Genomic DNA, 12,054 nt, shown 5'->3' with positions numbered 1-12,054 from the left:
GGCCTCTATCAGTACAAGCTGAGTCAGCAGAGTGCAAGTTCCGCACTGGACCCGAGCTCCGTCCTGTCCTACTTCTGGCCTCCAATTTCAGGACACAGACTCTGGAGCTCTTCCTGAATCTGGCACACGCACAGTCTCAGTCAGTATGGACATAAAGACACAGATCCGGCAGTATGGACATAAAGAGACAGATCAGTCAGTATTGATAGTAAAGAAACCGATTAGTCGGTATGGACATAAAGAAACCGATTAGTCAGTATGGACGTAAAGAGACAAATCAGTTAGTATGGATAGTAAAGAAACATATCAGTCAGTATGGACAGTAAAGAAACAGATCAGTCAGTATGGACATAGAGAGACAGATCAGTCAGTATGGACATAGAGAGACAGATCAGTCAGTATGGACATAAAGAAACAGATCAGCCAGTATGGACAGTAAAGAGACAGATCAGTCAGTATGGACTTAAAGAGACAGATCAGTCAGTATGGACGTAAAGAAACAGATCAGTTAGTATGGATAGTAAAGAGACAGATCAGTCAGTATGGAAACAGATCCGGCTGTATGGACATAAAGAGACAGATCAGTCAGTATGGAGATAAAGAGACAGATCAGTCAGTATGGATAGTAAAGAAACAGATTAGTCGGTATTGACATAAAGAGACCGATTAGTCAGTATGGACGTAAAGAGACAAATCAGTTAATATGGATAGTAAAGAAACAGATCAGTCAGTATGGACAGTAAAGAAACAGATCAGTCAGTATGGACAGTAAAGAGACAGATCAGTCAGTATGGACAGTAAAGAGACAGATCAGTCAGTATGGACATAAAGAGACAGATCAGTCAGTATGGACATAAAGAGACAGATCAGTCAGTATGGACATAAAGAAACCGATCAGTCAGTATGGATAGTAAAGAAACAGATCAGTCAGTATGGATAGTAAAGAAACAGATCAGTCAGTATGGATAGTAAAGAAACAGATCAGTCAGTATGGACATAAAGAAACAGATCAGTCAGTATGGACATAAAGAAACTGATCAGTCAGTATGGACATAAAGAAACAGATCAGTCAGTATGGATAGTAAAGAGACAGATCAGCCAGTATGGACATAAAGAGACAGATCGGCCAGTATGGACATAAAGAGACAGATCAGTCAGTATGGACATAAAGAGACAGATCAGTCAGTATGGACATAAAGAGACAGATCAGTCAGTATGGACGTAAAGAGACAGATCAGTTATTATGGATAGTAAAGAAACAGATCAGTCAGTATGGACAGTAAAGAAACAGATCAGTCAGTATGGACATAAAGAAACAGATTAGTCAGTATGGACGTAAACAGACAGATCAGTCAGTATGGACATAAAGAAACAGATCAGTCAGTATGGACATAAAGAAACATCAGTCAGTATGGACATAAAGAAACATCAGTCAGTATGGACATAAAGAAACTGATCAGTCAGTATGGATAGTAAAGAGACAGATCAGCCAGTATGGACATAAAGACACAGATCGGCCAGTATGGACATAAAGACACAGATCGGCCAGTATGGACATAAAGAGACAGATCAGTCAGTATGGACGTAAAGAGACGGATCAGTTATTATGGATAGTAAAGAAACAGATCAGTCAGTATGGACAGTAAAGAAACAGATCAGTCAGTATGGACATAAAGAAACAGATTAGTCAGTATGGACGTAAACAGACAGATCAGTCAGTTTGGATAGTAAAGACACAGATCAGTCAGTATGGACAGTAAAGAAACAGATCAGTCAGTATGGACATAAAGAGACAGATCAGTCAGTATGGACATAAAGAAACAGATCAGTCAGTAATGACATGAAGAGACAGATCAGTCAGTATGGACAGTAAAGAAACAGATCAGTCAGTATGGACATAAAGAAACAGATCAGTCAGTATGGACAGTAAAAAGACAGATCAGTCAGTATGGACATAAAGAAACAGATCAGTTAGTATGGACATAAAGAAACAGATCAGTTAGTATGGATAGTAAAGAAACAGATCAGTCAGTATGGACCTAAAGAGACAGATCAGTCAGTACGGACATAAAGAAACAGATCAGTCAGTATGGACATAAAGACAGATCTGGTGCTATGGATCTAGTTAAATTTGGGGTTACTTGCTCACACACAGTTGGACTTTTAAAAGCAGATCATCCTAGAAAAATGACATTTTCTGTACCTTTTAATTCCGGGGGCCTCCAAATGCGTTTCCTCTCTCAATGGGAAGTTGGGTGTACAATGGAGGTCATAGGTCAAGAGGTAAGGTATGAACATTCAATCACAGGAACATGGATATTAACCCTTGGTGTTATCTTTGCAAATATGTGTGGCTGCAGGCGCTTTTTTTCCCCACCCACTCGAGACATAACTTCCATGCCTCTCAGTTCTATGAATTCCAGCTCGTCCCTTTATTTATTTTCCGACCAGCTCCAAGTGGAAACTATTGGCTGTAGACAGCTAAATGGAAACCCCTCAGCCAAATTTCCAACAATACTGCAGGCAGCAATGACAGATGGAGGGTGGGGGGCTTTTATGTTTCTTATCTGTAACAAACAGTACAATATTATAATGTCATGACATTGTCTGGTGTCTTTTTTTTCCTTGTTCATTGTGCGGTAGGGCACCTCCTGTTAGGGTGTGTGGTTTTCATCTTGAAAGTAACAGCAAGGCTCCCCCAGTCTCATGATCCAGCCCCTCCTGAGCCCTGCGTTTCAGTCTTGTTTTACGTTCACTGGAAGCGACAAGGCCTTCTCTAAGTCTTTTAAACAATCACATTTCGTTGTACTGAGTGTCGGGGGGTGGAAAACCACACGGGGATGTCTGTCTTTGGTGTGTGAGTCTTAGGCGTTACGAGCAGTTTCATTTCAAAGTAAAAAACTCCTTTAGAAGTTTCCAACAAGGCGTTGTGCAGTGGATTGTGTTGCAGTGTTGAATGATTCAACTGAAAAACACTGGAAATATGCAATTGCATCTTTTAACAAGTTCCAGTGTCTAACAGGACCAAAGCAGCTGCTTTTGAGACTGTTGCCCTACCAAAAATCTCAAAACAAATTGTATCTCATGAATCATAATCCAGTAGGTCTTTGCAGTAGTTATTCAAAACTCCATTTACTTCATTTTGCGTACACAACTTTTACGGTTTGTGTTTCATGCTACTTTTCATCCACTCGTGCTTTCTTGCAGGTTCATGTGTGCCCAGCTGCCCAACGCCGTCCTGGAAAGCATCAGCATCATCGACACCCCTGGAATCCTGTCAGGAGAGAAACAGAGGATCAGCCGAGGTCTGGCCAACAACACACACTCCAAATCACACTAAAAAAGAATATTGCGTGCATTCGGGCTGCACGATTAATCAACATCAAGGTTTTGATTAGTGCCATTATGTAACCGCAAGAGGCTGAGGGTTTTTTTTTTCTCAGTTGTCTCACTCTGTGCATTTCTGCTTATTTAACAGTAGAATTTACTGAAGGCAGTGAGCCCTCTCTTCAGTCATTCACAATTATTGATTTGTTGGGCAAAGAGCTCATTTACACACACAGTTCTGCAAAGTAACAACAATTAGGAGGAAAACTAAACGTGATGACAAAGCCAAATGTCTTGTGCTTAGATTAGTGAGCAATATGGTTCCATCAGCACGGACCAAGGAGCGAGAAGGCCTTAATCACGCCATAGCAATAAACAAAAAGACAACCTCCTTTTTCCAACTAAGAACGAAATTCACTTCATGATGTTCAATTTATGTATTTACATAAAATGACTTACAGAATTAAAGTTCATTTACTTTCCAATTACAGTACAATAGTAAACAATTCTACAGAGAAACATTGTATATCCTTATAAATAGGGGTGTCTTGAAACCAATATTTCAATGCTGGTAACAAAATCTATTGCGATATTTTTCGACAATTTTCAATATAAAGGGGACCACAAAAAAAAAACATTTTTGCCCTAGTTTTAACAAAAACTCTTACGATACATTAAAAATATGGTTCTTATCGCACTCAAAGAACTATTTTAGAAGATTTAAACAAAAAATAAAGGCATTAAAGACACCGGGCTTTTCTTGTTGCACTCAAAGAACAATTTACAATGTTAGATATTACATATATACTCTGCCAAAGTCTAGGATTAAGTTAAAATAGAACACTTTATTGACATTTTATTCAATGCTTAATGATTGTTGTTGCCATTCTTAGTCTGTGCTTGACGACAAATAAAATCATTAGTAAATACTAGGGGTGTAACGGTACGTGTATTTGTGTTGAACCGTTTCGGTACGGGGGTTTCGGTTTGGCACGAGGGTGTACCAAACGAGTTTCTAAGCAAAAGTCTTCACAAGCTGCTCTGCTTTCTGCCTCTGTCTCAGCAGTAAGCATTGTACCACCCACACAACCATCTGATTGGTTAAATACAAAGCCAATCAGCAGCGCGTATTCAGAGCGCATGGAGTCTATGCTTCAGCGTCGAGCAGATATTCGTTTAGCAGGGTAGCAGCGGACTCTCCCCAAATTATACTAAACACTTCCAGGTCAACTACTTTCTAAACATCACTATGAGCCCGTTGACCTTCTATAAAATTAAACTGCAGCTCAGCTTGCTCGCTGTTCTGGCTTGAGGTGAAGGCTAATTAGCTTTTAGCGTAACATTAGCTCATTTTGCTCTGTGTGCGTGTGTGTGTGTGTGTTAGGGGCAGCAAAGCCCTGTTTGTCTGTTATTTCATTGAACTCCATGGTGTTCAGGGATGAATAGTCTCTCCTATTGCTGTTGTACTATTTTTTCAGCTATAGTTATATTAATCATTGGTAATGTAGCAGCCTAGTTATGAATGGCAGGGTCCATGCTATCACATGTTGATAAAAATATAACATTTACATAATAAAAGTAAACTACAAGCTTCCCAAATGCTGTAATAAATTAGGCATGATGAGTTGACTTGAAACTGTTTAATGTTGCACTTTTTATATGTAGAAGAAAGGTTTTGTCATTTTATTTAATCAAAGCAACAACTTGAGGCAGTTTAATGTGGATTAACGTGGGCAGAATTATTATAGTGTTCCCAATGTTAAAACGATAAAGCCATTGTTTACAAATTTGGTAAATAACCCAAAAAATTATATTTTCTTGTTTTCTTACTGTACCGAAAATGAACCGACCCGTGACCTATAAACTGAGGTACGTACCGAACCGAAATTTTTGTGTACCGTTACACCCCTAGTAAATACTAAAATCAATACTATAGCTAAAAGTACACAGATTGCACATTGTTAACGAATAAACACACATTGCAGCAATTTGGTACAAAATGGAGTCATTTCACTTGCATTAGTTTGTCCTACGTGGGCAGTTTGGACTCCGCTAAAACTTGGCATCAAGCCCAGCAGCTTTGTGCGCGTCTACGTATTTACATGTGCATGGCATTGTGCAGCTCTGGATAATTATTATTTAAACCTTTACCTACGTTTGAAGATCTTACCACCTTTGGCGTGGCACTCCCGTGTTAAAAGGTCACCTTGATAGATAGTTTTGAAGGCCAAATACCTCCGAATTGCGCCTCATGCACCCTTTTTATCAACCAGGCGAATTTTTTGCCAGTTTTCCCTTTCTCCACTGTTTCGGCTTGTGTGCTCTGAGTGTGTGTGTGTGTGTGTGTGTGTGTGTGTGTGTGCGCGCGCGCGCTGACACACTCAACATGCTCCTCAGCGCTGCAGTTACCGCCGCATGGCAACATGCGGCTACATTAAAAAGTCTGGGTGTTTTTCAAAGACAGTATAGTACCGTGTAGAGGTGGCAATCTTTGCCCACCTCACGATTTCGATTCAGCAGCTACGATACCATTCAAAACGGATTATTGCTGCATCTTTAATTTATGTACATTGATGCAGTTTTACATTTGTTTTCGTTTCACTAAAAAAGCGTTTATCAAAAACTGTACATTTGTAACTACAAATTCCCATCATATTTATTAAATGAATGGGAATGTGTACAAAAGTGCACATAGGTGCCCTATAATGAAGGAGCTGGTCAGATCTCTCAGTGAGGTGTCTCGCTGCAGTCACACATTTTTTACAACTGTCTGAATGGCTTTATTTACAATCTATATATCGGTTATTGAAGTTTACTAATTGATTTTATAATTGTCCATGTCCGAATTGGGATGCATCTAAAAATGTATTATTTTCCCACCTCTAGTACCGTTTTTAATTAATTAGTTGTCACAACTTGGCTTGGACATGGATTGTTTCTTCGATGCAGATGAGAATCAACACGAGCGAGGCGTGGACGTGAGTACATGGTTGTTTATTTAAAACTATAATAAAAAATAAACAAACTAAGGGCGCTCACAAGGAGGTACAGACACTTGGCTATGAACAAACAAAAGACTAGCATAATTGCTGCAAACTACAAACATGAAACAAAAGAGTGCACTGTGGCATAAATACAAAATTTACGTGGATCAAAATGAACAGCGTAGCAAGGCATGAAGCAGATAAACGAGGGCGTGAAGAAGGTGCAGCATGGGTAGCGTGTGTGCGAGTGTGAAGATCCCAGAAAGTAAACAAGAAAAAGAGTGACTTAAGTAGCTGTGATGATTAGTGAAAACAGGTGAGGCTGAGAACAGGGACGTGACATGACCGGTGAAAAGTAATGAGTTGGCATGGAGACGAAAACAAACCAGGAAATGCCAAGACAGAACTTAAATGTCCAAAAAACTAAACATAACCTGACCAAAACATTAACTTACAGGCGTGACATTAGTACTGCGGTATTTTATTAGTACCGGTATACCGTACAACTGGCTTTTGCATTATTATTAGTATATATTATGATTACATTACATTATAAACAGTGTATAGTTTTTATCAGTTATCTCTTCAGTAGAAGGGCACAATGGAGGCAAAAGCTCTAAATTTGTCTGCGTAAGTTATTAATATTTTTTAAGTCAGTTATTGCATGTTGTTCTAATATGGGACACTAATTTGATGATTGACAGTCTAAAAGTAACTTGTCTTCCTTCACTCATTATTTTTGCAGTTTTCTGCATATAAAAATCGCAAAATCGAATCGCAATTTTGGAAAGAAAAATAGTGATTAGGTATTAAATCGAGCAGCAATAGGAAGTTGGAATATAACAAACTTGCATACACTACCACATGATTGTCTAATAGTCGTTACATTGCAGTCAGGCCCCCGGGGCCCCAAACCCCTACAAAACAGGTCATGTTCATCTAAAAAGAAGCTCTTTGATGTTCACTTCCTGTCTCTACCTTCTTCTGGAACATCCTCTCCTTGTTTTCCTTTCTCTTTGTGCTCATGGTTTCGCAAGCTATTTTAACAAGTATCCTTGTTATTTTGTCCAATAGGGCGTCCGCTCATATAGAGAGCAGGACCTCACCCGTTTAAATAAATAAAAGCAACACCTTAAATAAAGAGTTATTTTCTACCTTTAGGAAAGACCGAGCAGGTCTATTGACTGACTTGACTTGATAATACCAATATGTGCTGCAACCAACAGCACGACTACAACACAAACCGCCCGCATGGCATCTGTAAAGCTGAGGTTTACGGTGGACTTTAAAAGGTCCCCTATTATGTGTGAGTTTTTGCTGATGTGTCCTTAGTAACTGTTTATGAGCCACAAGTGTTAGAAACATCTCCCACGCTTGATTGTCGCACTTGTTAGAAAAGAAGCACCAAGGACACTTTTAAAGGCCGGACTTTTTATGGAAAATGACAAAGGGAGAACTTCCTTCCTCATGGACATAACATCACCTGTGACGCTCCCCTGGCGAGATGCCCACCACTTTACCCAAAATAGCTTTGTACAAACCCCGTTTCCATATGAGTAGGGAAATTGTGTTGGATGTAAATATAAACGGAACACAATGATTTGCAAATCCTTTTCAACCCATATTCAGTTGAATGCACTACAAAGACAACATATTTGATGTTCAAACTCATAAACTTCATTTTTTTTTTTTTTTGCAAATAATAATTAACTTAGAATTTCATAGCTGCAACACATGCCAAAGTAGTTGGGAAAAGGTATGTTCACCACTGTGTTACATCACCTTTCCTTCAACAACACTCAATAAACGTTTGGGAACTGATGAAACTAATTGTTGAAGCTTTGAAAGTGGAATTCTTTCCCATTCTTGTTTTATGTAGAGCTTCAGTCGTTCAACAGTCCGGGGTCTCCGCTGTCGTATTTTACACTTCATAATGCGCCACACATTTTCGATGGGAGACAGGTCTGGACCGTAGGCCGGCCGGGAAAGTACCCGCACTCTTTTTTTTACGAAGCCACGCTGTTGTAACACTTGTCTTGCTGAAATAAGCAGGGGCGTCCATGATAACGTTGCTTGGATGAATGACAACATATGTAGCTCCAAAACCTATATGTACCTTCCAGCATTAATGGTGCCTTCACAGATGTGTAAGTTACCCATGCCTTGTGCACTAATACACCCCCATACCATCACAGATGCTGGCTTTTGAACTTTGCGCCTATAACAATCCAAATGGTTATTTTCCTCTTTGTTCCGGAGGACACCACGTCCTCTGTTTCCAAATATAATTCGAAATGTGGACTCGTCAGACCGCAGAACACCTTTCCACTTTGCATCAGTCCATCTTAGGTGAGTTCGGGCCCAGCCAAGCCGGCGGCGTTTCAGGATATTGTTGATAAATGGGTTTGGCTTTGCATAGTAGAGTTTTAACTTGCACTTACAGATGTAGCGACCAACTGTAGTTACTGACAGTGGTTTTATGAAGTGTTCCTGAGCCCGTGTGGTGATATCCTTTACCCGCTGATTTTAGTTTCTGATGCAGCACCGCCTGAGGGATCAAACGTCTATAATATCATTGCTTACGTGCAGGGATTTCTCCAGATTCTCTGAACTTTTGATGATTTTAGGGACCGTAGATGGTAAAATTCCTAAATTCCTTGCAATAGCTCGTTGTGAAATGTTCTGAAACTGTTTGACAAGTTGTTTACAAAGTGGTGACCCTCACCCCATTCTTGTTTGTGAATGACTTAGCATTTCATGGAAGCTGCTTTTATACCCAATCATGGCACCCACCTGTTCCCAATTAGCCTGCACACCTGTGGGATGTTCCATATAAGTGTATAATGAGCATTCCTCAACTTTATCAGTATTTATTGCCACCTTTCCCAATTTCTTTGTCATGTGTTGCTGGCATCAAATTCTAAAGTTAATGATTATTTGCAAAAAAAAAAATGTTTTTCAGTTTGAACATCAAATATGTTTGTTTTTGTTGCATATTCAACTGAATATGGGTTGAAAATGATTTGCAAATCATTGTATTCCATTTATATTTGCATCTAACACCATTTCCCAACTCATACAGAAACAGGGTTTGCAGACCCATAATTAGCTGCTAACCACTTCTCATTTCATCAGCAATGGCCGGTCACATACTTTCTCACCAAAATTGTGCGATACTGATCAGCACATTAACGCTGCAATCACAAAATGGGCCTACCAAAAACCTCAAGAAAGCATCAATGCTTGATTTTTGGACAACAAACCTATGGGATCTCTTAGACATATTATAGAGTATCCATGGCGTCTTAAAAAGTCTTAAATTTGACATGTTGAAACCTGCAGAGACCCTGTTGGGCGGAGAGCTCATTTACACACGCTGGAACAGTGACAAATAACAACAATTAGGAGGAAAACAATACTTGCTCAGTGGCCTTGTGGTTAGAGTGTCCGCCCTGAGGTGGGTAGGTTGCAAGTTCAAACCCCGCCGTGTCATACCAAAGACTATAAAATGGGAGCCATTACCTCCCTGCTTGGCACTCCGCATCAAGGGTTGGAATTTTGGTCAAATCATTAAAGGGGAACATTATCACCAGACCTATGTAAGCGTCAATATATACCTTGATGGTGCAGAAAAAAGACCATCTATTTTTTTAACCGATTTCCGAACTCTAAATGGGTGAATTTTGGCGAATTAAACGCCTTTCTGTTTATCGCGCTGGAGGCGATGACGTCAGAATGTGATGTTGCCGGGTTAACACACCCACCATTTTCATTTTCAAAACATTACAAACACCGGGTCTCAGCTCTGTTATTTTCCGTTTTTTTTCGACTATTTTTTGGAACCTTGGAGACATCATGCCTCGACGGTGTGTTGTCGGAGGGTGTAACAACACTAACTGGGAGGGATTCAAGTTGCACCACTGGCCCGAAGATGCGAAAGTGTCTGCCGCCAACCCCCATTGAATGTGCCAGAGTGTCTCCACATTTGACCGGCGATGCTAAGGCAGACATGGCACAGAGATGTATGGATAACCTGCAAATGCATTTGCAACGATAGTCAACGAAATCACAAAAGTGAGTTTTGTTGATTTTGACTGGCAGCTAATCGATGCTAACATGCTACGCTAATCGATGCTAACATGGTATTTACCGGCAGTGCTAAAGCAGACATGGAACAGAGATGTATGGATAACTTGTAGATGCATTTGCAACTATATTACGTTTCCTTCCACCCACATTTAATGCGAAAAAAACACTGACCAATCGACGGATTTAAGTTGCTCCCGTGTCAAAAGATGCGAAAGTCCTGATCGTTTGGTCCGCACATTTTACCGGCGATGCTAACGCAGCTATTCGGCCATACTATGGCTATGAATAGCGTCAATAGCTATTCGTTCAATAGCTTCAGTTTCTTCTTCAATATTTTCATGCTCCAACCATCTGTTTCAATACATGCGTAATCTGTTGAATCGCTTAAGTCGCTGAAATCAGAGTTTGAATCCGAGCTAATGTCACTATATCTTGCTGTGGTATTCCCACTGTTTGTTTACGTTGGCAGCACTGTGTGACGTCACAGGGAAATGGCCAGTGTCTTCGCAGAGAGCCGAAAATAAGGCACTTTAAAGCTTTATTTAGGGATATTCCGAGACCGGTAAAATTTTGAAAAAAATCTTCAAAACATACAACAAGCCACTGGGAACTGATTTTTATTGTTTTTAACCCTTTTGAAATTGTGATAATGTTCCCCTTTAAAAATGATTCCCGGGCACGGCCACCGCTGCTGCTCACTGCTCCCCTCACCTCCCGGGGGATGATCAAGGGGATGGGTCAAATGCAGAGGAGAAATTTCACCACACCTAGTGTGTGTGACTATTATTGCTACTTTAACTTCAACTTAATATGGTTCCATTAACATGGACCAAGGAGCGAGAAGGCCTTGATCACGCCATGGCAATAAACAAAAAGACAACCTCCTTTTTCCAACTAGGAAAATAAATGAGACCCTGTAATTAATGAGGTAAAAACATCTCGAAATGGAACCTTTTTCAAAGTGAAGCCTGGATATTTGTGTGCTAAAGGCCATTTCCGAATTAAGCAGCTGTCACCAAAGCTTCCTTAAGCAATTGAATTCCTCTATGAGGAAATACATGACATCCCTTTTTATTGCTGCTTCACATGCTCCACTCTCACTCCAAAACTGCCACATTAACCATTTTCATGTGACCTCTTCCCTTTTCCCCTCCATATTTCAAGAGGAAGTACACGCACACAAAACGGCCTTTGTACTATGTCTTAAGAAAGGGAAGTAGAGTACATTCGAACATTCTGAGTTTCCCAAGAAAGAAGGTGCATTGCTCAGTGCGCTGCTATGCGATCTGTTTTGCTCTTGACCCCACCTTCCCTTGAGACGTAGCCAGAGAGCAGCTGGAGGGAAGGGAGAAGTTCAACAGAGAGAGAGCGACAAACACAATGAAATAAAAAAGACTTAAGAATGAGTGAGTGCACAAAGACACTCGTGATGAACGATGAGGTCACCTTGACACTCCTTTTATTGCTGCATTATTACACACACATTGTTGTAGTATAAACACTCATCTACTAATATACATCTACGCTGCTGTGTCACGTTCAAACAAGACCGACTGGAGCTGCTTGTGCATATCAGGGTGTCGCCCCTGTGTGTCTGTGTGTCTGTGTGTCTGTGTGTCTGTGTGTCTGTGTGTCTGTGTGTCTGTGTGTGTGT

At 40.3% G+C, this 12,054-nt stretch overlaps 1 protein-coding gene across 1 annotated transcript in view; it reads left to right on the top strand.

The window, feature by feature from the left end:
* Positions 1-12,054, top strand: part of ehd1a (EH-domain containing 1a) — a 47,820-nt gene that overhangs the window by 16,245 nt on the left and 19,521 nt on the right. The window contains exon 2 of the mRNA XM_061900158.1: positions 3,208-3,305. Coding sequence (XP_061756142.1) covers positions 3,208-3,305 — 98 coding nt within the window. The remainder of the gene's footprint in view (positions 1-3,207; positions 3,306-12,054) is intronic.

Source organism: Nerophis ophidion, linkage group LG05, assembly GCF_033978795.1.
Source record: "Nerophis ophidion isolate RoL-2023_Sa linkage group LG05, RoL_Noph_v1.0, whole genome shotgun sequence".
NCBI classification, from domain to species: domain Eukaryota; kingdom Metazoa; phylum Chordata; class Actinopteri; order Syngnathiformes; family Syngnathidae; genus Nerophis; species Nerophis ophidion.
This window is presented reverse-complemented; position numbering and strand designations above follow the sequence as displayed.